This window comes from Pongo abelii, chromosome 17 (genome assembly GCF_028885655.2).
Source record: "Pongo abelii isolate AG06213 chromosome 17, NHGRI_mPonAbe1-v2.0_pri, whole genome shotgun sequence".
Taxonomy (NCBI): domain Eukaryota; kingdom Metazoa; phylum Chordata; class Mammalia; order Primates; family Hominidae; genus Pongo; species Pongo abelii.
Window position 1 is genome coordinate 89,401,157 of NC_072002.2, and position 27,264 is coordinate 89,428,420.

General features: G+C 37.9%; 1 protein-coding gene across 1 annotated transcript in view; it reads left to right on the forward strand.

Annotated features, from left to right (window-relative positions):
- The first annotated feature begins 17,382 nt into the window (after positions 1-17,382).
- Positions 17,383-27,264, forward strand: part of C17H18orf63 (chromosome 17 C18orf63 homolog) — a 40,999-nt gene continuing 31,117 nt past the window's right edge. Inside the window, exons 1-3 of the mRNA XM_009252478.3 lie at positions 17,383-17,516; positions 20,000-20,078; positions 22,164-22,220. Coding sequence (XP_009250753.3) covers positions 17,383-17,516; positions 20,000-20,078; positions 22,164-22,220 — 270 coding nt within the window. The remainder of the gene's footprint in view (positions 17,517-19,999; positions 20,079-22,163; positions 22,221-27,264) is intronic.

Here is a 27,264-nt window from a genome sequence, read left to right on the forward strand (position 1 = left end):
GCCTCTGCTAGAGTTCTTAAGGTTATAAAGCTATAAACCCAGCCTAAAACAAAATAATGTTTGTGTATGCAATTCTTTGATTGATAAGGTTTAATATTGTTGATTTAATAAAAACGGCTGTATTTTCTGAGTTATGAACAGGATACCTATGTATTAAACTTTAAGGTTTCACCTTAGGTAAACACTTGATATTAATAGGCTATGAAATTGGTTAATAAAAAATAAAATAGTGACTTGCTCTAATATTTTAATTTTTGTAAGTAATCTAGGTGTAATTACTAAAAAATAAATTAGGTAATCGGAAATGAAATTAACATTTATAAATGAAACTTTTATGCAATTTAAAATTTTAAAGTTATATTAAATAATAATACTCATTAAATGACCAAGTTATATCCAAAATTGAGCCAAATTGGTAAATACATAAAAGTTCTTTCTTGGCTTCTTAAATTTTATAAAAATACTAAATATATTTAGGTCTATTAATCAAAATATGAATTTAGGGAAAAATAATTTTGTATGAGAAAAAAATCTTAAGTGGTACCTTTTTGTCCTGAGATTAAATAATTAGTTATTCCAAAATTTACAAAAAAGAAAAACTATAGGACTAAGAATGGGGGCTTGGGAAAATAATGAAAGTTCTAAACAAGTTGAAGAGGATTTATAGAAGATGGGCTTTATGAAGGAAGTTTTATTTGTGATCAGATTGGCTGGGATTAGAAAGAAATTGTTTATGTGTTTTTCTAAAAATTAAACACTGGTGTCAGGAGTTGCTGATACCAGACCAGAGTATAGTCCTCTATATTTAAAATAACAAATATTTCCTGAAGTACTGATCTGTCCTTAATAAAACTGCAAGAAGTTTTGATTTTTAATTCTAAAATCTGTTTAACAGCCATGTTCTGAACTGCACAATTTTTGTTTCTGCCATTTCTTCCTGAGATCTATTTAATTTCTCTAGTTTCAGGTTTAAAATGCTGCCCTTTTCATTGAAAATGGTAATTTCATTTCCTGAGGTAAAGTTTTCCTTTTGAAATTTCTCAGATTCACATCTCAGTGATTCAACTTTTGCTATATCTCGCTACACGTGACTTGTAGGTCCGACATCCCTGCCTTCACCTTTTTTCTCCCGTTGTGAAGGCCTGGGGTAAGAGTGCTCTTCTCCAACTTTGTTATCAGCTCCTAAAACATTTTTTTTTCCAGTTCTAACTCTGCTTTTTTGGCCTGACACTGAAATATTTATCTTAAAGGCATAGAAAAGCAATATTTTCCTTCAGTATAACCTGATTCTGTACTCTTAGCTTTTCTTGATGTATATGAATTGTTACACTCATAACTTTGGACATAGTCTTCATATGTCTGCATCAGGCTTGACTTCCAGGTTATCTAAATGACGTTCCATAAGGAGAAACACTCACCCTGCAGAAATTTTTTTTCTACCTTTTTGGTAGCGGGTCCAAGAAACAAAGATTTTACACTTTGTCAAGGTTACTTTCTATGTTGCCTTTATTAGATTTTTTATTACTTAGGAAAACTAAGCTTTGAAAGGGTTAAGGTTTTTATATCTGTGTAACTTTCTGGATTGCTTTTAGAGTCTTTTGACTATCATTCTTTTTAAATGAATGACTGTTATTTTACAGTGACCTGTTATTCTGTTTTGATCAAGTGTTTCAAGCTTTTTAACATCTTTGAAAAACTTCCCTAAAATCAAATTCTAAATTAAGTCTTTCTGACCTAGAATTAACTTTAGGATTTTTCAGTTGAGCCCATGGAAAGCCTCAAAAGATATATGTCATCTTGTAGAGATATTAGTTAGGCTTATTTGGTAAACTGTGTAGGAAACATTGTCAAATAAGTGATACTGGATCTTTTAGTTACATTTATGGGTATGTTGTTGATAATCACGTTTCAAAAATTACATAAATTCACAGAAATCTAATATGTTAGACATATTAGATAGGTTCATCCTGTCACTGAGGAACAATTAAGCCTTACTACATAATGGTTGGTCCCTGATGTTTTCAGAGAAAAATCCTGATCAGAAAAGGGAAATGTGAAAGGTGATCATACAAATTGGGTCATTTTTTATATTCAACGAGAACAAAGTTGAGAGTCCAGGGGGAAAAAGCACTCAGAGCATATAATATAATAACATTGCACTAAGAATGTAATTATCTGCAAGGCTGGCTTCAGAAATTGCCTGTTGTAATCTGAAATCAGTTTTAGCTACTCACTACTGAAACAACCTGCTGCAACCTTAAGACCGGTTTTACCCACTACTGTCACTCACCAAACTTTCTAGTGCCAATGAACTTTCAGAATAACACGTAACATTTCCCCTTTTTATAAAACCTCCAACCTTCTTTGTTCTTCAGACATACTAAAGACTGAAGACTAAAATAAAATGTTCTGTGTGTGGCCAGAATTGCAATTCTTGCTTCCCAAATAAAGTGTTTTAAATTTAGAGATTCATCTCTATATTTTGACTTCAAAATTATCAATAAAAACATGTTTCTGTTCATGTCTTCCACTGAGAAATGTAATGCCTTTTGCATCTTAACTAAGCAGTTATCACACACTGTGGTCATAACTTTTGCAGTTTTAGGTGCAACAGCAAAACTAACCTGAATTTTTCTTTCTTCACAATTGCACAGGTCGAAGATCATTCTTACTTTAGATCTTAGCAGTCTCAGCCTATTTTTTTTCTTTCCTTATTAAGTTGAGAACTTTCATTTTTTTTCACTTAAAGGAAGCGCTTCACAGCTTCTCATTGGCATATCTGAATTGCCAGCATCACTACTCTTGCACTTTGGGGTCATTATTAAGTGAAACAAAGTTCACTGGAACACACAGTGTAATACCACAACAGTCAATCTGATAGCCAAGAAGGCCACTAAGTGGCTAACTAATGAGCGTGGAATGCCTACAGTGTGGGTATTCTGGATAAAGGGATGATTCACATGCTGGAATGTGAGGGCAAAACAGGAAGGTGCCAGATTTAATCCTGCTACTCAGAATGCTGCACAGTTTAAAACTTATGAATTATTTATTTCTAGGATTTTTTACTTAATATTTTTGGACTGTGGTTCACAGTTGGTAAATGAAATCATGGAAAATGAAACTGTGGTTAAGGAGGACTATGTTAGTTCCATCCTGTCTTAGGACTTCTGTAGATTTGTGACAACCACCACAAACAAGATACAGACTGTTCTATCACCACAAACGTCTCCCTGTTGCTACCTCCTTATAGTTATACCCACTGCCTTTCCCATACCACCCCTAACCCCTCATAACCAGCAACGTTTCCCATCTATATAATTTTGTCATTTAAAAAATGTTATATGAATGGAACCATACAAAATGACCTTTTAGATTGGCTTCTTTCGCTTAACATAATGCCTCTGACATCCATCCAAGTTTTTAAATGTATCGATAGTCAGTGCCTTTTCATTACTAAGTATTATTGCATGGTATGGATGTACAAGAGTATCACAGTTTATTTAGCTATTCCCCTATTGAGGGACATTTTTGTTGTTTCCAGTGTTTGGCTATTACAGCAAAACTGCTATGAACAATTAGTGTATAGGTTTTTATGTGAACATAAGTTTTTATTTTCTCTAGGATAAATGCCCAGAAGTGTGACTGTTGGGACATATGGTTAAGTGTATGTTTAGTTTTTTTGGAAACTGCTAAACAGTCTTCCAGAGTAGTTGTACCATCTTATATTCCTACCAGCAGTGTATGAGAGATCCAATTTTTCCATATCCTCACCAACATTGGTATTGTCACTATTTTTTATTTTCAATTTTCTAATAGGTATGCAGTGATATCTTACTGTAGTTTTAATTTGGGACATCTTTTCATATACCTGTACTTATTTGTCACCTGGATATCCTCTTCAATAAAAGGTCTTTTCATGTCTTTTGCCCATTTTAAAATTTGCCCATTTAAAATTTTTTAAATGTTGAGTTTTGAGAGTTCTTTTTATACATTAGATATGAATCCATTGTTAGATATGTGGTTTGGGAACATTTTATCCCTCTTTGTAGCTTGTATTTTCATCCTCTTACTCTTCCTCAAAGCAAAAGTTTTTCATTTTAAAGAGGTCCAATTTATCACTTTTTTTCTTGTATGCATCGTGTTTTTGGTGTCATGTCTAAGAACTTTACCAAGCCTTATATTTTCTCATATGCTATCTTCTAAATATTTTATAGTATTACATTAATTCTATAATTTATTTTGAGTCACTTACACTGGGGTTCATTTTTCTTGTATCTAGTTGCTCAAGCACCATTTGTTTAAAAAGACTATCTTTCCTTCATTGAATTGCTTTTGCACCTTTGTCAAAAATTAGTTCATTGTACTTGTATGAAGCTATTTCTGAGTTCTCTATTCTGTTCCATTGATCTATATATCTATCCTTCCACCATATCATCTAGTCTTGATTAGTGTAACTAGGCAATAAGTCCTGAAATCAGGTAGAATGATTCTTTCCACTTTTTTTTCCAGAATTGTTTTAGCTATTCTAGTTTGTTTGTCTTTCCATATACATTTTAGAATAATCTTGTCTGTATCTATTGATGCATTGGAGATTTGGATAGGAATTGCTTTAAACTTGTATGCCAGGGAAGAACTGCTGTCATTACTACGTTGACTTTTCCAATCCATGCACACAGAATATCTCTTTACTTATTTAGAAATCTCTCTTAATATTTTTATCAGCATTCTTTAATTTCAGCATATAAGTCCTGTACATGTTTTGTTAGATTTACAGCTAAACATTCCTCTTTTTTTTGAGTAACTGTAAATGGTATTGTAGTTTTTATTTGTTTCTATGAGTTCACTGATAATATATAAAAATACAATTGATTTTTATGTTTGTCTTATACCCTGCAACCTTGCTGAACTCGGTTTTTTTGTAAATTTCTTGGCATTTTCTACATAGATCATTATGTCACCTATAAATGATGTGTGCCTTTCGTTTCCTTTCCTTGTCTTTTCACACAGGCTAGACCATCCAGTACTATGTTAAATAGCAGTGGTGAATGTACACCCTTGTCTTATTCTTGTTCTTAAACAGAAAGCATTCAGTCTATCACCAGTAAGTATAATGTTGTATATCTTTCTAGATGCTCTTTATGAAACTGAGGAAACTCTCTACTATACTCAGTTTTCTGAGAGTTTTTATCATAAATGGGTGTGAATTTTATCTAATTATTTTTCTGTATCAGTTAATGTGATAATGTAATTTTTCTTCTAGACTTTCATATGATGGAATACATTTATTGATTTTCAAATATTCAAATAGTCTTGCATCTCTGGAATAAAGCTCTCGTTTGTGGAGTATAATTCTTTTTATGTATTGCTGAATTCTATTTTTAATGTTTTGTTAATAATTTGTATATCTATACTTATGAGAGATATTGGTGTATAGTTTTCTTTTTATGTAATGTAATAGTCTGGTTTCAATGTTAGGTTAATAGTGACTTCATAGAATAAATTGGGACCTTCTTTTCTATTTTTTCTATTTTTCTGAAAAAGATTTTGTGAAATTAACATTAGACTTCTTTAAAGGCTTGGTAGAATTCTCCAGTGAGACCATATGGGTCTAGAGATTTCTTTTTGAGATTTTAAGCTATCAATTAAGTTTCTTTAATAGTTATAGGACTATTCAAATTACCCATTTCATATGGGGTGTGTTGTCACAGTTTATACTCTTTCAGAGAATTGGTCTGCTTCATTGAAGTTGTCAAGTCTATGTGTATGGAGTTGTTTGCAGTAGTCCTTTGTTATCCTTTTCATGTCTGCAGGGTCTGTAATGGTATCTTCAGTTTAATTCCTCATATTTCTAATTTGTGACTTTTGTCTTTTTATTTATTTGTCAACATTTCCAGAGATTTACTGATCTTTTAAAAGGGAAAGCTTTTTGTTTCACTGATTTTTTCTATTGTTTTTCTTCCTTCAATTTCATTAACTTTCTGCTTTTATCTTTATTACTTCCTCCCTTCTGCTTGCTTTGGGTAAACTTTTCTCTTTTTTTCTAGTTTCTTGAAGTGGGAGTTTAGATTATTGATTTGAGATTCTTCAACACGATCCCATAGTTCCACATCTAACGTTCCCTTTTCAGGAAACCAAGGACAGTGTTCTTCCACTTCCCTGAATAGGGTGACCATATTTTCCATGGGCACCCGAACTCCTCCCTGTTTTAACAGGAGTTTAATATAGCAGAGATGGCATAATATTTAGACTCCATGTGCCCCATAGTTACCCTGGACAATACACAGACAACTCACCAATCGTCAGGGAGCCGAACAAGCGTTTCTGTGGACCAAACGGATGAACGTTTCTACGCACCTACCAAAGGGAATCGGGTTTCCACATGCACTTAGGAAAAAGAAAACCATGTTGGCACACCAGATATTGGGGGAACCCGCCCCCAATATTTCAACATACATTCTTTCTATTTTCCGTGTCAGCCGGCTGAGAAATAAAGAGAGACAGTACAAAGAGGAATTTCACAGCTGGGCCGCCAGGGGTGACATCACATATCGGTAGGACCGTGCTGCTGGCCTGAGTCTCAAACCAGCAAGTTTTTATTAAGGGTTTCAAAAGGGGAGGGGGTGTAAGAGCAGGGAGTAGGTACAAAGATCACATGCTTCAAAGGGCAAAAAGCAGAACCACTAATAAGGGTCTAACAAAACCTAAATGTCCATCAACAGATGAATAAAGAAAATGTGGTGCATATACACAATGGAGTACTATTCAGCCACAAAAAGAATGAGATCCTGTCATTTGCAACAACATGGATGAAAATGGAGGTCATTAAGTGAAGTAAGCCAGGCACAGAAAGACAAACTTCACATGTTCTTACTTACTTGTGGGAGCTAAAAATTTAGAACAACTGAATTCATGGAGACAGATAGTGTAATGATGGTTACCAGAGGCTGGAAAGGGTAATAACAGGGAGTAGGGGAAAAGTGGGGATGGTTAATGGGTACAAAAACAACAGAAAGAATGAATAAGACCTAGTATGTATTAGCACAACAGAGTGACTATAGTAAAAAATAATTTAATTGTACATTTTAAAATAACTAAAAGAGTGTAAATGAATTATTTGTAACACAAAAGGTAAATACTTGAGGGGACAGATACCCGTTCACCCAGATGTGATTATTATGCATTGTAAGCCTGTATCAAAATATCTCATGGAACCTATAAATATATACATCTACTATGTACCCTCCAAAATTAAAAATAAAACATTAAAAAAATAAATTTTAGCTTGTGCTATTATTATTATTACTCAAAAGATTTCCTTATTCTAAAACAAAGATGAAGAAGCATCCTATCTGGCAGTTACTCTGATGTGAAGTTAATCTAGGCAAATTTAAAGACAAACAACAGAGAAAGCAACACAAATATTTACAAACTCCTCCTGACTTTCCCTACAGTAAAGACAGTTTTATACATATTTAGAAAACCACTCCTACTCCTAAAGTTCCTCAGGTAAAAATATAAAGTAAAAAGCACTCATTCTTCTCTTCTACTATAATACCAAAAAGTAGTATTGTTACTTTTTAAATTATTTTTTCTAATTCCTTTTGTCACTCAATCCACAAGACCTACTTGAGCAGATCTTTCCTGCCCATAGGCAAATAGTTATATCAACAATAGAGAGCTGGTTCCCTCAGCAAATGAGCACTTCTATGCAAATGAAATCTTCAAATATCTACACAAATCATCTGTAGTATATCCATGTCTTTTAAATATCATGTTAGCACAGGTTACTTTTTTCCTTCCAAAAATATTTCTATTTCTAGTAGATACACTGCATTTAGTTGATTTCTAAACAATTCCCTATCTATTAGCAGTAATTCCCAAACTCTGCTAAATTTTTAAAGTTTTTATTCCTTTTAAAATAAAGCATTTATGACTTGAAGTTGTTTTTCCCTCATGTACCTTTGTAACCCACCAGCATGTCTGCTGAGAGCCTCTGATCATTTGGATTGCCGAGGCAGAACAAGGAGCAGAGCGCAACAGATAATATCTCACCATAAACCCAAAACAAATGTCTGAAGTTCATTGCTGACATAGTGGAATTTTCCTCAGTAACTTCGATGACAAGTTAATTATGTCAGGCATCTTACTGTAAATATGTCCTTAAGCACATTTTTCTTGTAGTTCCATCTTTAAGTAGGAGAAGGCCAATAAGGACAGTAAATGTTTAATTGTAGGACATGGTTGAAATATAAAATTTATTTTTTAAATCTCTTTTTGTCTCCAGCATAAATTGAACAAGGGTAAAATGGTAAAAAGGAAATTCCAGATATCATATTTAACTTTGTAAAGTGTCCAGGTTTCTAGACAGTTCCATGAAATAGTTGATGCTGCCACTGTCATAAGGTCACTATATTAATTCATTCTCACACTGCTATAAAGATACTACCTGAGACTGGGTAATTTATAAAGAAACAAAGGTTTAATTGACTCAGTTCTGCATGGCTGGGGAGGCCATGGGAAACTTACAATCATGACAGAAGGCACCTCTTCACAGGATGGCAGGAGAGAGAAGAAGCAAGCAAGAGAGGAACTATCAAACACTTATAAATACATCAGATGTCCTGAGAACTCACTCGCTATCATAAGAACAGCATGGGGAAACTGCCCCCATGATCCAATCACCTCCCACCAGGTCTCTCCCTCAACACTTGGGGATTACAATTCAAGATGAGATTTGGGTGGGGACACAAAGGCTAACCTTATCAGTGACCCAAGTCAGAAGCTTGGGAATCATCCACATCATCATCAAAACTGAATTCATCACCAAGTCCTATAGATTTTACCTGTTAAACATCTCTCCAATCAGTGCTCTTCTCTTTATTCCTACAATCTTTGCTCCAGATATTCCTTCCAGGATTACCTGCATACCCTGCTTTCAATAACTTCCTAACAGGTTATTCTCACCTGTAACCTGACTTCTTCAGATCCATCCTCCATACAGGAGTGGACTCAAAATTAAAATCTGATCATATCACTACTTGCCTAAGACCTTCCCATGTCTCCTGATAACCAAAGTTCAAATTGCTTACCACAACATAAAAGATCACTCAAAATCTGGTACCTGCCTAACTCTCTAGCTTTATCCTTTGTCATTTCTGCCTCAAACCTTAGAACCCAGCAAAAATTAGCTATTTTTAGTCCTCCACACAGCACACTTTCCCAACTTCCATACCCTTGCTCAAGTCCTCTCCCTTGCCAGAGTACTCTCTTTACCTCCTTTCTCCCACTTTCTCTGTACCGGACAAGGACTGAGGACTCTTTATGACTCAGCTTAGGAGTCACTTCCTGGAGGAGGCATGTACTGACCACATCCTTCCCTTCCACTAGGTGCCCTCTCAGTGCTTCCTTGATTCTTCGGTTATATCACACACACCAACTACATTGTCTATCTACATGGCTGTCTCTCTCATTGCATCATGGGTTCTTTGGGACAATGATGGTTAGTTGCATTGCTATCTCCAGCACTATCACAGTGCCTAGCACTCAGCAGATGCTCAATAAGTGTTTTTGAATGAATAAGAGCACAAATGTGATCCAGAAGATAGATTTTAAGTACATGGAAAATCATAATTGTATTGTAACCATACTGAGAAATGTGGATTTACTTACTTATCTGTTACTAGCAAGAGTACCAGCAAAGTTTTAAATTTTTTCCATGACTTCTGCTAAAGCTGAAATATTGTTTTATTTCTTTTCCAGTATAGAAAACAGAGGGAAAGGGAGGCTAATGTCAGCAGCAGCATGAACATAGTTTAAAATGAAAATGTGTGCTGTAATCAACTTGGACTTGATTAAGTCCAAGTCTGAGGTGCTTGCTAAGTAACACAACAGGAACAATGGAGAGGGCAACGGCATTTTCATACCCTATGCTGCTGGGAGTCACATGTCAGATACACAGCTATCTACTTTGATAAAAATAGTCTAGGAACTCTAAGGTTGATTCGAGACAAAACTAAACCCTGGACATTAGTGTCCAAGTATGCAACTGCATCCATTGGATCCTTCTTTCCCTCAATTCCCTCAGTGATTACCAATATCACTCCTTGCCACCCACCACTACTCTTCTCTTCTTTTTACTGTGGCACAAGTGGGGATGCATAGCCTTTACCTTGCTTTCTTATAGCACTGTTAGAATATTAAAACGAACTTCACTAAAGGATACCAAAAAAGGAATTATGCATAAAGTACAATGATTCTGTTACAGGATCTTTGGGGTGTCACTTTCCTGGCAGGAAACCTCTGTGGCTGGTGGCACCTTTGCCTGCAGGACCCCTGGGCTTATTCCACCCACTTGGCCTGGCAGGAGGCACTCAGCTCACGCTACTGGCTGGATCCCATGCCTGCCAAGGGTGAGCCACGTGTGGAGGGACAAGGGGTGTGTGAGCGAGCAAGCATGGGGTTCAGCCACTGCACACAGTCAGGCACACTGGCTGCTGCAGCAGGGCGGGGCAGCTCCAGGTGCTGGCACACGTGCCGGTTCTCTGCAAGGCTGCAGCTGGACCAGGCACCCTGCAAGCAGCTTCCATGGCTGCCACCAGGGAATGTGGTGTTGCCCAGAAGCTTGGAGACTCCAGGAACTGCAGGGCCCCAAAGAGGGAGTCACAACCCAGGCTTGGGGAGCTCCCATGTCTGGGGTCCCCAAAGGGCCACAGTTGTTTCCTTTTCACCTGCAACGTGGCAAGCAAGGGGTGTGTTTCAACCCTGTGTGTCTTATAGCTTTTTCAGCCCTGCCATTCAGTAGGTCCTGAGCTCTTCTCCTGCGTCCAGGAAGAATGAGGTATGTGGCCACAAGAAGGGTGAGCAAGGCAAAGAGAAGGTTTATTGAGTGACACAATAGCTCAGAGGAGGCCTTGGAGTGTGTAGCTTCTCTCTGCAGACAGGTCCTCCTGACGTCTCTGCAGCTCTCCACAGAGAGGAGGCCCTGGAGTGGGTAGCTCCTCTAGCTTGTCCTCCTGACATATGCTCAGCCCCACCCTTATAATCTCATTAATCTTAATTACCTCCTTGTAGGCCCTGTCTCCAAATACAGTCACATGCAAGCGGGTTAAGCTTCAACATATGAATTGGGGGAGACACATGACTCAATCTATAGCAGATAAAAACCAAAGCAAAGGAAGACCAAGGTGGTAAAGTAAGATAAAACAAGAGTGAAGTTGGTAGGAAGATGAATTAACATTCAGTAAGTGTTTATTATGTGGAAGTATTTCTAAACATTTTATATACATATATACATTATCCCATTTAATCCTAACAATAAGACTCTGAGCTAGTGACTGTCATTCCTATATGTCATATGGTCAAATTGTATCTTACAGAAGCAAAATATCAGGCCAAAGGACACATAGTAAACGTGACTAGTATTAATACCAGAGCCTCCATAGCCTGTTTTATATTTCTTCCCCATGGTTTTAATATTAACTATACCTGATATACCTGACACTTAAATTGTCCTTATATCAAGCACTGATGTAAGTATTTTATGTATTTAATGTGCATTAACTCCTTTATTATGTTAAGGGGTATATTATCACCTGAAAAAGTACTATTATAATCCCTGTTTTTAAGGTAATGAACTGCAGTACAGAGAGGTTAAGTATCCTACCTTAACATTACATAGCTAGTAACTGGCAGAACCAGGATTCAAATCCAGGCAGTCTGGCCCCAAAGACCATGCTCTTAACCACTAAACAACAGTTCCTCTCATGCATATATAAAGATGCATTTCCTCAAGTCCTGCACAATTGCTCCAAGTGGATCTCAAATTTGGTTTTGAGCTTATCGGCTAAATCAAAGATGGTAGCAAGATTCAGAATTCATGACATAAAATCGTTACCAGTTTCTCACAGGCATAATATAAAAGATTGGGAGACATCTCCTTGTGAATCCATTCAATAAATATTTGTTAAGCACTTTTTATATGATTAGAAATGGCCTTTTTGGTATTTGGGTATTTGGTAATGTGAACATAATTTAAAACTTCAGACCAGGCACTATGACTCACATCTGTAATCCCAGCACTTTGCAAGGCCGAGGCGGGCGGATCACGAGGTCAGGAGTTCAAGACCAGCCTGGTCAATATGGTGAAACCCTGTCTCTACTAAAAAATACAAAAATTAGCCAGGCGTGGTGGCACGCGACTGTAGTCCCAGCTACTCGGGAGGCAGAGGCAGGAGAAATGTGGGAACCCGTGAGGCAGAAGTTGCAGTGAGTCGAGATTGTGCCACGGCACTCCAGCCTAGGCGACAGGGCGAGACTCTATCTCAAAACAAACAAACAAACAAACAAACTTCAAATGTCTTTAATTCTGCCTTGGTTAAAATTATTGTTGAAACTAGAGGCCATAAGTTCAATAGCACAGATATTAAGAACATAAAGTGTTGATACACGTGCTTTTTAGAATAAAGAACACTTGGCTTCCCTTTGTTTAGACAGATAGGAAAGGCTAGTGAATATCCACAGTTATCACAAAATTTAAATTGAATCTATATTTACTTTTTACCTGTCTTCATAAAACAGAGGGGTTTCTTTCCCCATGTGTATATACCAAGTAGGACAAAGAGATTTTCTGTAATATTGAAAGGTTTGTTTTAATAATTGCAAGGACTGTGACATAAAACCTTCAGACTGCAGGTGTTAAATTTGAGACATTACATTTGTTAGACCATTTCAGAAGATTGTGTTTTGTTCAATTAATGTAAAGTGTATTTGTCTTAGGAGGCTGATTTGTCTCAACAACCTTGTGATAATCACTTACTATGATTTCACATCTGGGGTCATAAGTAACCAAACAATTGTAGACATTGAACACATTCTTATTGATAGGAAGAGATGTAAAAACATTCCTCTTTGCCAAAAATTATTTTGCAAATAAAATAGGTAAATTACTCTAACTGATTAGACATTAAACACAATATAAAATCTCATTCTTTCACAATACCACTTCTGGAAGCTGGGAAGATGTGGGATTGAAAAGTAGCAAATCTCTGACTTAATGAAAATTTCCTGACATTCCACCCATGAAGTTCCTTGTCATCTCCCTGACCTCATATTGGGGTGTCCCAGGATCCAGTGTGAGGGTTCCTTTTCTTCCTACATGCACTCTCTTGGAGATCCAATCTGGCCTCAGGTTTTAAATAGCATCTATTATATGCAGATCTTTCCCCAGAACTCTAATTGTTCCTCTTCATTTCTCAATGTCAACAAGTCCAAAACTGACATGAACCCTCCTGATCTTCAGCCCCAAACTTGCTCCTCTTAGTCTTCCCCTTTGTAATTAATGGCAACCCAATCCTTCTGAATTCTTAGTATAAAAACCTTGGAGTGATGCTTGATTCCTCTTCCTCTCTCTCAGACCCCACATCAATCCATATCCAAATCCTATTAAATCTAATTTCAAAGTATATCCAGAATCCAATCCCATCCCATCCCATCCCCTCCACTGCCACTGCTCTGATCCAAGCCACCTCTCTCCTTACTGCCATTGCCACCTAACTGCTTTTCTTCCTTTCCCTGTCCCCTTCAGTCCATTCCAGCACAGCAGTCTGGATACACCTTTAATACTTTCATGGCTTATTGGGCCTAACCCTGTCTGGCTCTCTGTAACTCCTCCGGCCTCACTAAGCCACTTCTTTCCTGCTCTACTGCAGCCAGCTGGCGCCCCTCCTGCCCTGGCCTTTTGTAGGATTCCCTCTCTCGTAACAAACATTCTCCCCCGAGACATGCACGAGACATGCACGAGACTGCCCACTGTCATCGCCTTCATGTCTTTCTCAAACGTCCCCTTCTCCACGAGGCCTTCCTGACCACGCTATTAAACCTAACGACTTCTCCTCGGCACTCCCCGCCTCCCTACCCTACTTAATTTTTCTCCAATGCACCTATCACCATCTGCCACACTAAGATTTTGCACATTTATCTTGCTTATCTGTTTTCCCCCAACTCCCAAGTAAAATGTGCGTCCCACAAGGACCGGGAATGCTGTTTGCTTAGTGCTCTAGCAGCAGCCCCTAAAAATGCATCTGCACACAGTAGGTGCTTCACGCATTTACTCCCACGAGCTTGCACCACGCTTCCCCTCCACACCAGGCGTGAAATGTTCCAGTCATGGAGATTCCCACCACTAAAGGAACTGCAGAAGCTGTAAATTCGGGCATGAGAATCTAAGGAGAAACATGCCGAGGCAAGAGGCTGGGCAGCCCCTGTGCAGCCCGCAGTTAGCCGGGGCTTCAGCGCCGGAGCTCCCAGTTGGACGTGTTGCGCTGATCCAGCTTTCCCGCCTTCGAGGGCGGCCAGAACCTTGTGTCCCAGCCCCACCCACACCAGCTTGGGCTGAGAGAATCTCTCAGGGATTCACTGGGTCATCCATGACCGGCTTTGGTCGGTTCCTGCCTTGGCGGGAAAAGTTGACCTGCATTGCGTGCCAGGAGCGCAAGGCTTGCAGGGCATGCTGGGAGAGCGCAGGGCATGCTGGGAGAGCGCAGGGAACGCTGGGAGAGCACGGGAGATACTGGGATTGGCTCCTGAGGGCCGTGAGGAGGGCACGAGGGGACACTCCGAGGAAGGCAGGGCACAACGGGCAAGCCGGGAGCCGGGAGCGTCTCCCGAGGGCCGCGAGGAGGGAGCTGAGGCGCGCGGGCTCTCAGTCGACGCCCGCAGAGACCAGGAGGCCTGGCCTGGGGGGCAGCTGCTTGAAGGAGGCAGAGCGGAAGCGAGGGAGACCGCTGGAGGCCCTGCCGCCCACCCGCCCTTTCCTCCTCCTGAGGAGAAGCCTGGCGCATCTGCAGTGCAGGAGGCCGTGGGCGTTGGAAGCGTTGCTTTTCCAGTTTGTAAGACCATTTTCCTGATTCTCTTCCCCACGGTTGCGGAGGAGCAGGTCAGGGCCTTTCTGAGGGCAGGATCCCGGTGCTGGCGCCGGCGCCCTGAGGACGTTGGTTTGGATCAGGAAAAAAAATGTATTCATCTGCAAAGACCCATGAGTCCCAACTTTTCGGGCATTATATTGGAAATTTATAGAATCACCTTTTAAAATGGATTTAGCCGAACAAAGACCTTAGATTCGTTTCCACTCACGTCCGTTACTGTTCTCACAGAAGCCAGGCCGGAAGCGGGGTGGGCGCTCGCCTGGGGGCAGCGGGAAGCCGGGTCTGGGGCCGCCCTGAACCCCGCCCCCCAGGCCGATTTTTAGGAAGGGTCCCTCGTAGCCGCGGTCCCGAGGCTTCGCGCACAGCACTGCACGAGCTGGGCGCTCCCAGAGTTTTGGTCATTTGGGGTTCTCTGAGTCCTCCCTCACGTGTAGAATTGTGTAGGTTCCTGTTGCCTGCTCCTAGCACTTGTTCCTTGCCCTGCTGGGGATTGGGAACAAAGCCCTGGACACTAGCGCATCCGTAGATCATTAATAGCGCATCCGTAGATCATAAGGCTTGGCCCACGTTTTGAGCTTCACAATATAGTTCTACAGCCTAGCCAAAGAAAACAACATTCTTTTTGAATCTGCAAGTTTTGCCAACTAGGAACTCACAAAATTAAACAATAGTAATAACTCTAATAAATTCATGCTTATCCCTGAACAGATCACTCTTGTTTACATACAGTGTTGCAATCCGTGAGTATTTGAAGATTGGCAAAACGGGAGGACTTGCACCCAGAAATTTTTTGGTGACCTGGAATTTAGATTCCTACTGTAATTTAGAGGAAAAATTAGAGAGAAAGTAATTTTAGGCCGGGCGCAGTGGCTCACGCCTGTAATCCCAGCACTTTGGGAGGCGGAAGTGGGTGGATTGCTTGAGCCCAGGAGTTTGAGACCAGCCTGGCCAACATGGCTAAATCCCATTTCTACTAAAATACAAAAATTAGGTGGGCGTGGTGTTACACATCTGTAATCCCAGCTACTTGGGAGGCTGAAGCACGAGAATCGCTTGAACCTGGAAAGCGGAGGTTGCGATGAGCCTAAATCGAGCCACTGCACTCCAGCCTGGGCGACCAAGCGAAGCTCGGTCTCAAAAAGAGAAAAAAAGAAAGTAATTTTAGTGGGAAATGTGCGTTAGAAATGAAAGTAACAGATCGCAAACTTTCACCCATGTCTTTGACCTATTTTCTTTAAAATATGTATTTGTCCTGGGCCTAAGCCTTAATCAGCCTTTGCCATATATTTTACCTTGATCATTATTGATGCTCTCTACTAAAAACCTTCAGGTGAAGAGAATTAAAATTGTGAAGTCAGCGGTGTTTACCTTGGAACTTTGTACTTTTTTTTTAACTTTTCAAAACGTCAAATCAGAAAGGGAATATTTTTATTTTCAATGATACCAGGAATCATCTTAATTCATCAACACCTCGTGTGAATTTGTGTTAACCTTTGTAAGAGTACTTCTATTTTTAAAAGAACCAAGTGGTTCTCTAGTGATGAGAATTTCAAACACTGTGATGCTAGAGTGAGGGAGATGTGTTGGAGCCAAAGGGCATTGCCAGCATTCCTCAGATGACACCACAAATTCATTTCAGTACTGTGATCAGAAGGCTGGTCACACTGCACATTCCCGGGCCAGTATGTTATTCTTTCTTAAAAAAAAAAAAAAAAAAAATGTTGATGTTGAAAAGTTGAAAGTACTAGAGTCCAGCTTACTTTTCCCTGATGTATTTGTGCATGTTAGTGTACTGAAGCTTCACTGGGTTGCTTTACTTTTATATTCCAGTTTTTGTTACTGTAGTAAAATGTAATGTAGACCTCCAAGGTGTACCTTATGAATTATCAACTGTAAACTGTGCCTCCAATAGAATTTGAAAGCTGGATAATTTAGTGGAAACAAAAACTAGGTAACAATTTAGAGACTTCAGTAAACATTTTCTTTCGTGTACAATGAAAAATAATATATTCCTCAACCTTGAAGTGCTTTACAGAAAAATCTGAAACAACAAAATACTTTGCTATACATTTTGACTTTTAAAAAATAGTTATTGTTATAGAAAAAGGAGTGATGAAAATATTCTAAAATTTACTGCAGTGATGGTTACACAACTCTGAATACAGTAAAAAACAGTGAATTGTACACATTAAATGGGTGAATTTTATGTTATGTGAACTATATCTTAGTAAAACTTGTACCAAAAATCCTAAAAAATCATTAGAAGACCTTAAAGGTAAATGGCAGTGATACTTAACTGCTGAAGTTTGCAAACTAACTTGTTTGTATCATCCTATTCTAAAACAATGTCAAATATTGTGTGCTGACTTGGTATTGGAACTCTATCGGTGAGATAATTTACTACCTTTTTTTGCTGTTTATTTTTAAAGGCCTGATTGCTGAGACACTCGGTCAGGAAAGTATGAATGATTCTAGGCAGCAGTCTCTGTTCTTCATCACACTTCCAGATTTAAACAAACTCTGTGCTGTCAGAATAATACTGAGTAATAAGGTGGCAGATACTGAGATTAGGACTATACAAATGAAGATGTGCAGGTAAAAAATACATCTTATAACTAACACTTTTAAAACTTTAAGACCTATAAAAGTTGTTTTAGAGGAATTTTCTATAAAGCAAAATACTCATTCACTCAATTTGTGTTTATAATTTTAAAATAAAGGAAGTCAGATTTTGTTTTGACCAGGCATATTGGATTATATTTAAGGAGGGATTTAAAATACTTGCAATAGAATTATCTCACTGTTGAGTTTTTATATCTGTGACCTCTTATGTGCTTTTTAAAAGTTTAAAATCTCCACAGACATTCATGAATTAAATTCAGGCTCCCAGAAACTTAGAGGTCCTAATTAATCAATATTTATGGAATACCTACTGTTTTCCAGTAGGTATTTCCAGTAGGTGGGGCACTTAGAGATCCCATAAACATCTTAGATTAGTAGTTTCTTAATTCTCAAGTCAGTATGAGACACTGAGGAGTATTTCTCTAGGATCTGTCTCAAAATATCTGATCCCACATAGTCGTTGAAAAACAGCTTAAGAGGGCCAGGCATGGTGGCGCACGCCTGTAATTCCAGCACTTTGGGAGGCTGAGGTGGGCAGATCACGAAGTCAGGAGTTCGACACCAGCCTGGCCAACATGGTGAAACCCCATCTCTACTAAAAATAAAACAAATTAGCTGGTCATGGCGGCAGGCACCTGTAGTCCCAGCTACTCAGGAGGCTGAGGCAGGAGAATCGCTTGAACCCGGAAGGTAGAGGTTGCAGTGAGCCAAGACCGTGCCACTGCACTCTAGCCTGGGCAACAGAGTGAGACTCTGTCTCAAAAAAATAAAAAATAAAAACAGCTTAGAGGAAACCTAAAGTATAATTCCATGATTACTGAGGACCCTCCTTTAAATTGTTGGAGGCATAGAATACATGAGAAGATTCTATATTTAAATGAATTGCTTAGAGAAGAACAAACAACTAGAAGATACCCAGAGGCAAGAAATAAGGAAGCCACTTTTGGGGTGTCCTTCATTTTTGTCTTATTTACAAAGTTTTTCTTCTCTCCATTGCATATTTTCCCACCCAAGGGCATCAGGGAGCCTGTACCCTTCCTGCTAAAGTATAATTTGATACCTGTTAAGGACTTAATCTCTGACTCCTTTTGGAAATACTAAAATAGGTAGAAAACCTAAAGTGAGGTTTTTCTTCTGCTTGTCCTCAAATTGAAGGCAGCCATGCCCACAGAGTGGGGTTATCTTAACTCACCCTCCCGGTAATTGACAGATAGTCTTGAATAGAGAGAGCTCTGCTCTCTCTATTAGCATTTGGCTGTGTCAGGTAACGGCAGGCCTTGCCAAGGCAAGTACCTGATATACCTTGGTTCCAACAAATATGAAGCTGCCAGAAACAGATTGGCCCATGTTGCTTTTTAAGGTAACCCCATACACATCCTAATGGTTATTTTGTTTCTTTGATGATTAGTAATGTTGAATATTTTCAGATTTCCAGTTGTATTCTTTTTGTGTTTTTCCTATCTTTCCCTTGAACCTTGAAATGAAATAATGGTAATTTGATTCTGATGATGTTTGTTTTAAGTTCATTTGGCTGTTGAAACCACTACCCAGTTCTTTCTGGCTAGGGAAGAATTTCCTTTCTGAAGGAAAAGGATTTAGTCAGTAGTTCTAAATGTTTAAGTGGTTGGTAACTTCACTGATAGGTGAATCTTTAGACTCTTGCCTCTGGTGCCCCCTGCCCACCACCTTTTTTTTATTTTAAAGGAAAAATGGAAGAAATAGGAGTTAAAGGAGACAGATTCTTCACTGTGTGTAGATTTCTTCAAGTATATAGGGCAAAAATTGAGTTGTAAAAGTTGAATTTAGGTTCACAGATGAAAGAGGTTGGGAAATTCAGATGCAGGGACAAGTTCTCAAGTTAGCATTAGTATCTAAAACTTCCTAATTCTCTTAAGTCAAATATTGCCTGAGTACCTACACTTACACTGTTCAAGGTGCTATGCTAAGTGTGGGGAGAGAGTCTCTAACACAATTGTTGCCTAGGAGAAACTTAACATTTTAGCTAAGCAAAGGTTTAAAGTGTTCCAATAAAGTAAAAATGGATAGTGAGTATATTAGTCTGTTTTCACATTGCTGTAAAGAATTACCTAAGACTGGATAATTTATGAAGAAAAGAGGTTTAATTGACTCACAGTTCCGCGAGCTTAACAGGAAGCATGATTGGAGGCCTCAGGAAACTTAAAATCATGTCAGAAGGGTGAAGGGGAAGCGAGCACCTTCTTCTAATGGCAGCAAGAGAGAGAGGTGGGGGGAGGAAGTGCTACACACTTTTAAACAAGATCTAATGAGAACTCACTATCACTAGAGCAACAGGGGGGAAATCCGCCCCCACGATCCAATCACTTCCCACCAGGTCCCTCTGCCAACACTGGGGATTATAATTCAACATGAGATTTGGGTGGGGACACAGAACCAAACCATACCAGTCCACTTTGTAATATATTTCATCTCCACAGGCAATTGCTGTTTTTGCATCAAGATATTCTTACATCACCTGTGTCTGGAATATTAAACCAAATTTGGGTGGTTATGGCGGTTAGTATTTTAATATTTTGTGAAATGTTATTACTAGTTGAGAACAATATTGATAAATAATAATTTAGGTATTATAGCTAAAGTTAAGATGTTTATGAGGATTAATTGATTAATCACAATGTGTTACAGGTTAATTGGATTATTAACAAACTAATATTGAAATGCCTGATGTTTAAAATCCATTTTTGTGGTTCTAATTTAACATTTATTTTTCTCATTATAAATGCTAAGATAAAGACTATTAATGAATAAAACATGCTACAGTATAATTTTTAAGATAGCATGGGCTTGATACATTTTATTATATTTTATTCTTTAGACTAAAAGGAAAAAGTTTCTCATTTCAACAAATCTCCAATTGTTTTTGAAGAACTTGGATCAACATTTCTTCTAATGGAACATTTTATTTAAAAAAATTTTTACACTTAAAATTTTGAAATTAGTATTAGAAACATATTTCCCAATTCTGTATGTAACCCTGAATTATAGTGAAGTGCCAAAAACCTTCCTAAAAATCATATTATCCTGAGATTTTTATCAAAAATCTTTCTGGAAATTCTGTTTTTCTGATATTTTAATTCCCAGAATCCAGTGAAATCAGCATTTATTGACAATGCTGATAAATCATCTAAAAGTTTAGTTCTTTTATTTTTCTCCTAGGTCTTGGTTATATGTCCATCTCGTATTTTCCCTCCCTGCCTCCCTCTCTCCCTCCCTTCCTTCCTTTTTTTGAGACAGGGTATGGCTCTCTTGACCAGGCTGGAGTGCAGTGGCTCCATCTCGACTCACTGCTACTTCCAGTTCCCAGGCTCAAGCAATCCTCCTGCATCAGCCTCTCGAGTAGCTAGGACTACAGGTGCATGCCAACATGCGCAGCTAATGTTTTGTATTTTGTGTAGAGAAAGGGTTTCCACGTGTTTCCCAGGCTGGTCTCGAACTCCTGAGCTCTGCAAGTGCTTAGATTACAGGCTTGAGCCACCGTGCCCAGCCATATTTTCTTATTCTTAATATAGTTTTTTTTAAAGGCAAGCTGTTGGTGAACAAGTAAATTAATATCTTATTCATATCTTTTTCTACCTAAACATCTTTATGGAACAAGGACATTATTTTAGAGTACCAGTAATTTCAAATATGTGAATTTAAGCAAGGGCGATAAGAGGAAAGTAGCTGTTTTTAAAAAATGTATTGCTTTCTTACAAAGGTATTTTGTAAAAAAAAAAAAAAAAAGTTGATGTTTAAAAGTAGAAAATGGGATTACATACATACTATTTTGAAACTTGCCATTCATTTCCCCTTTAACAACCTTTCCTGGATGTCTTTCCATGTCAGTACACATATCTTCCTCATTTTTAAGGCTGTGAAATATTTCATTGTATGGATGTATAGTAATTTACTTAATACTTTACAGCGCACATCTGAGTCTGTGCTGTTACAGTGTTTCAGAAAGCGTCATTGAAATTGTATCACTTTTATTTGTCTGATAGTTTGTTGGTTACATTTTTAGAGGTAGCTTGTAATACACTTTAAACTATAATATAGATACTGCTAAATTGCTGTCTGAAAAGCTTTTTGCTAGATTGCATGTTAACAAATAGTCTGGGAGAAAACCTGTTTTTCCACACCCTCACGAACACTGTAGATATTCATGCCTTTAAATAGTTGTCAGTCTGTTAGGTTACAAATAATATTTTCTTTTAATTTGTATTCCTTTTATTAATGAGTTGGAGCACTTAGGCCTTTGAACATGATCTTCCATTTATGTCCATTTTCCTTATTCATGCTTAAGAATTCTATATGAAGAAAGGTGTTAAATATTTATTATACAAAATTTATTGACCTTTTCCTTTATATGGATACTGGGGTCATTTCACTCCTAGAAAGGCTTTCCTCACTTTGAAAATGTGCCCACAGATTCCAATTCAGGGAGAGAATGATCATCACTTCTTCTCCAAGGCACAAACCCTAATTGGATGATGGCTTGATTCTTTGCCCTCTGCAGAATAATGCTTAAAATCTTTCTTTATTGCATTATTTAATTATATATTTATGTTAAGTCCTTTTTATAAACGTGGGTTTTTGTTACAGATACCATTTTATAAAGCAAGAAAACTGAATGCCTATGTTGAAAAATATGGAGCTAAGGTAAGTGTTAAAAAATGATATTAATACCATATGTTGTTTATAGTGATTATATGTTCCACTCCTTTTGTCAACAAACAAAAACTGGAGTATCTTTCTCATAGACCATTGTTATGCATATGAAAGAACCCAACAAATTTTTTCTAACAATTATTATGTTCACAATTAGTGCAGAAAGAGGAGAAGAGGCTTTTTTGTTGGATGCTTTATTTCAGGCATTTTGTGTGGCATAATCTTATTTGCCATATACATCTTCAAATAAGTGAATCTCCTCATTTTCACAGATAAACCCAGAGAGATGAGATTATTGTCCACATTATATAGCTAATATGTAGAGAAATAAAACATTATAGATTGTATTCTACATGATGATGAGCTTCTGGATCTTCACAAAGAGAGAGATGAATACAGTGGTTAGTATTCATTTACTGAGACCTCTCTGTGTCTCAGTTAATTGAGTCATGGAGCCTTAACTAGAGCTCCTTTCATGCCTCTGCATGTAACTCTGAGACACTGTGTCATTGGTTATCCCAGAAGCCCATCCAGCTGTTATTGCTGGCCTCTGTTCCTAAGTCTAGTAGAGTTTGGAATAATGAGGTTTCTAGTCATCTTTAAAATGAGATGTTGCCTTTAGGTCCTAGGGAAGTAAAATGTCAGTAACACTTTCCAGTTCCCTGAGAAATCTTTGAATGACCTGAAAGCTGGTTCCGGCCATCGGTTACAATCTGTGGGAAAACAGTATTATTCAGGAGCAATGAGGAAAGAATATGTTTACATCTTTTTGCTGAGACAAGTCTTTGGTCATCTAAGGATTCTGGTTATCTTGAAAGGCCATTTACAAGCTAGCTATGAAAACCAGATTTACAGTATGTCATTCACCTAGAACTAGGACTTGGGTCTTTAAGCAATCTCTACCATATTCTATTATTTATTAAGGCCTAAGAATAGGTAACATTTTAGTATAGCAGATCCTTAAGTATTTTGTTAAACATTGTTTCAATATAACATTAATGAGAAAGGAAAATAATTCAGTTCCCAGCCAAGGCCACTATCTGTGTGGTTTGCACCTTCTCCCCTTGTCTGAATGGGTTTTCTTTTGATACTCCAGGTTCCTCCCACATCCCAAATATTCACACATTAAGTGAATTGGCATGTATAAAGTGTCCCAGGCTGAGTAAGTGTGGGTATGATGTGTTTGCCCTGCAATGGAATGGAGTCCTGTCCAGGGCTGGTGCCCACCTTGCACCTGGAGCTGCCAGGATAGGCTCTGGCCACCCACCACCCTGAACTAGAATAAGCTAGTTGGAAAATAAATGAATAAATTGCTGCATGAATACAAATTATAAAATAAATGTTCATAAAGTATACAATAATCATACAGATGCACTACAGTAAATGATGCAGTACAAAAGCACTCAGGGAGCCTGTCATATTTGTGACTGTTTTGAACTGTGTGGTAGTAGGAGGTGCTCCTTACAATTTTCGCTTTGCAAACATTTATTCCTTGATTTTACCCACTGCCGCTACTACCACTGCCATTCACTGATTCACCAGAAATTGGGTAAATAATTCTTACTTGTTTTTATTAATCTGTCTTAAATGTATGTATAGCTTACATTTATTTCAATGTTAATATTACAAGTGTTTTTGGTCTTTATTTAAAAGCTTAATGATTTTTGGTGACCAGAACTATGCCATAGGAACTTTTATTTATATCAGCCTATAGTTTTAGCAATAGCCAAAACCAATATAACAAAATTGGTTTTGTTATATGTCGTTGCTTAAAGTCATGGTTTGTAAGAACTTATCAATGACATTAAATGAGGACTTACTGTACTGATTTAATAAAGCAACATTTATACTAAGCATCATCATTTTTATGTGTACTTTATAAGAAAAAATGAAAAATTAAGAAAATATCACCCATAGTCCTTATACAATAATAAAAATGCTTTGTCCTATATTTTTCTTCCACCTTGTTAATTCACACCTGTGACCTCATCAGTACAAGGTGTCACATCTCCAAAATGTTTAAGGTTTTTCTGTTTACACTCTTATCCTTTTTCCATGTATCTCAGTTTCTATTCCTATAAACTAAATTTTTGTTACCTTCACTAGACTTTCCAACCCTGAATTCTTTATTATTCACAAACTTTCTTTCAGTATCACTTGTTTTTCTACCCTCATTGAGCCTTTATGGTTATGCTCAGTTTTTCTTTATATGAATACTTTTCACATAATCATAATCAGCAGATATTTATTGAACATCTGTAATATGTCAAGCACTCTACTTGATTCTGGGGATAAAGCTGTGAACCAGATAAAGTCTCTGCCTTTGGTAATCTTATAGGTCTTATTTTTCTAGTTTCTTATTGTGGAAGCTGAGGTCATTGATTTGAGAATTTCTTTGTTTTGTAATATAGAGACATTTCTTCCTAAACACGTTCATGCTATACATTTCTTCCTAAACACGTTTTGTTTTGATTTTCTTCAGTTAAAAAACACATTCTAATTCCTGTTTGATTTCTTTTTTGATCTATGGGTTATTCTGAAGTGTGTTATGTAGTTTCCAAATATTTGAGGATTTTCCAGGGATCTTTTTGCTATTGATTTCCAATGTAATTGTTGTTAGAGAATACGTTCTTTATAACTTGAATCTTTTTAAATTAATTGAGATTATTTTATGCTCCAGAATATAGTCTATCTTAGTAAATGTTCCTTGTCCATTTGAGAAGAATGAGTATTCTATAAATGTGTCATCAAGTATTCTGTAAATGTTTATTGGGTCACAGTGGTTGATAGTGTTTTTAAGTCTGCTATATTCTCACTTATGTTCTGTTCACTTGTATCAGTTATTAAGAGAGCAGTATTGAAGTCTTTACCTGTAATTATGAATTTGTCTGTTCCTCCTTGAAGTTCTGTTCGTAGCCCTTAGACAATTGCCGCAAACTTTCCAAAATGAGGCTTCCCTTGGTTATTTTGGAGGAGCTTCTTAGAGAGATAACAATCCATTGTTCATGCACATCCTGAAAGCAGTTTTCCCTGCAATGAGAGTGACTTACATAGAAAAGGTGGTGGAGAATTTGTCCTTGACTTTAGCTGAAGTGATAACTCACACCATCTTTGCACTGCAAGGCATCCAGGTCACCAACCAGGATGGTTATGAATGACAGAATTGCCCCATACTTCCTCTTTGCATGCCGAGGCTGAGTCTGTGCTGATAGATTTTGCTGTATCTGGATTAATTCCTTGGGCCATAGAGAAAGTCAATACAGAAATTGAGAGAAATCCACCTGGCTCTCTGAGGAAGACCCTGGTGGTTTATGGGATTTGTTCAGCTGTTTGGGTCTGGGCCCCTGGGGCCATGTTTGAGGTCAGCATTATGGAGTCCTAATGATAGTCCTTAATTAAATTTTGTATGAGACAAACTGAAGAAATTTGGTTCCATCCTCTGCCAACAGATTATTCAGTTATGTCCTGGAAACATTCACCAGAAGTCAAAATGGTACAAAAATTAGAGATGGATAATATTGGGAGACAATTTTCCTCGGCTTTCTCATGCTTCTGCATGTCCTTTTTCACAGAGGCAAAGCCAGCAATTTTTTCTGGACTGTATTTTCAAGGATGTTTATATACCAAACAGCCTTGGCTCTTTCTCCAGCCTTGGGTAGCTTCCTGAGTATGCTAATCCATACTCAGCTGATTACTCAAAAGAGACTCTCTGTTGACCTCCAGAGTTTGCTTTCTGTGCAGCTCCCATACTTTGTACTGAAAACTCTAGCTTCGTAGACTCTCAGCTCTGTCTCCTCAATTCAGGGAGACTTCTGGCCCGTTCCTAGGTTCCCCTGCTCTGTACTGCAGCCTAGAAACCCTCTATCATCAAGAAGCTGGGGAAATCCTAGGGCTTATCTTGTTTATTTCCCATCTTTTGGGGATAACTTTTCTTTGTTGCCTGATGTCCGATATGTTGTGAACCGTTATTTCATATAACTTGCCTGGTGTTTTAGGCATTTCAAGTGGGAGGATAAATCTGGTTCCTATTACTTACTGGTCTTAATTGTAAGTGAAAATCTTAATTTTTAAAATTAATTTTGTATTATACAAATAGAGATATTCTCTTGGTTGCGTGTGCCCATGTAAGTATGTATTGTTTTCTACAGTTGTGGCAGGCAAGGTCTCACTAACTCAGGCCTCCATTACAACTGTCACAACACTGACTGAGTAGCAAGGTTAAACATTAAAAGCTAATTGAGCCCATGCCCTTATACAAAGGCTGGAATGTAACAAAGAGCCCACCAAGAGTTTTCCCTAGGCTTTTCCTGGGCCTTGAAGCATGACAACATAACGAAGGAATTCTTAACCAGCCCCTTTTAGGATTAAACAAGTTTTATTGTGAGTCTGAAGAAACTCCCCAGGCCTCCACAAACAAGTTTATTGGGGTCTAAAGGAACTCCCCAAACCTTTATGATTTAGCAGGAGACAAGATAAGGGTAATCACTTCAGCACCTAGACCCATTTAGATTAAGTAAACTTAATGAGGCTCCAGAAGAAGGTCTTCAGGACTCAGACCTTAGTTATAGATTAAAAGAAGTTAATCACTTATGTCTTTAGATAAATGCACACTTACACATAGACATATAGCTTAGAAGGTATATAAGCTCTGGAAAACTTTGTAATTTTGAGTTGGTCTGGCAATAATTTCCAGGCCTTCTCCCTGTAACCAGTTGCAGAAAATAAAAACTCTCTTCCTCCCCAGTTCATTTGCATCTCGTTATTGGGCTGCAAAAAATAGCAGCCCGATGTTTAGTTTGGTCCAGGAACAGAATGAACAATAATGAGAACTATTACAAGTTTGTCCTTGTTTGGATTTCTCTTTGTGGAGCAGAATACAAAGTAAAGATCAAGGGTTTTAGCACAGAACTCCCAAGATTTAGACTTACTGGCCAGGGTAAGCAGGTAGTATTTGGCCATGATAGAATGACAATAGTAGTGGTTTTGAAGTGAATATATTTTAACACTTCTTTAACTTTAGAACCAGATGGGATTA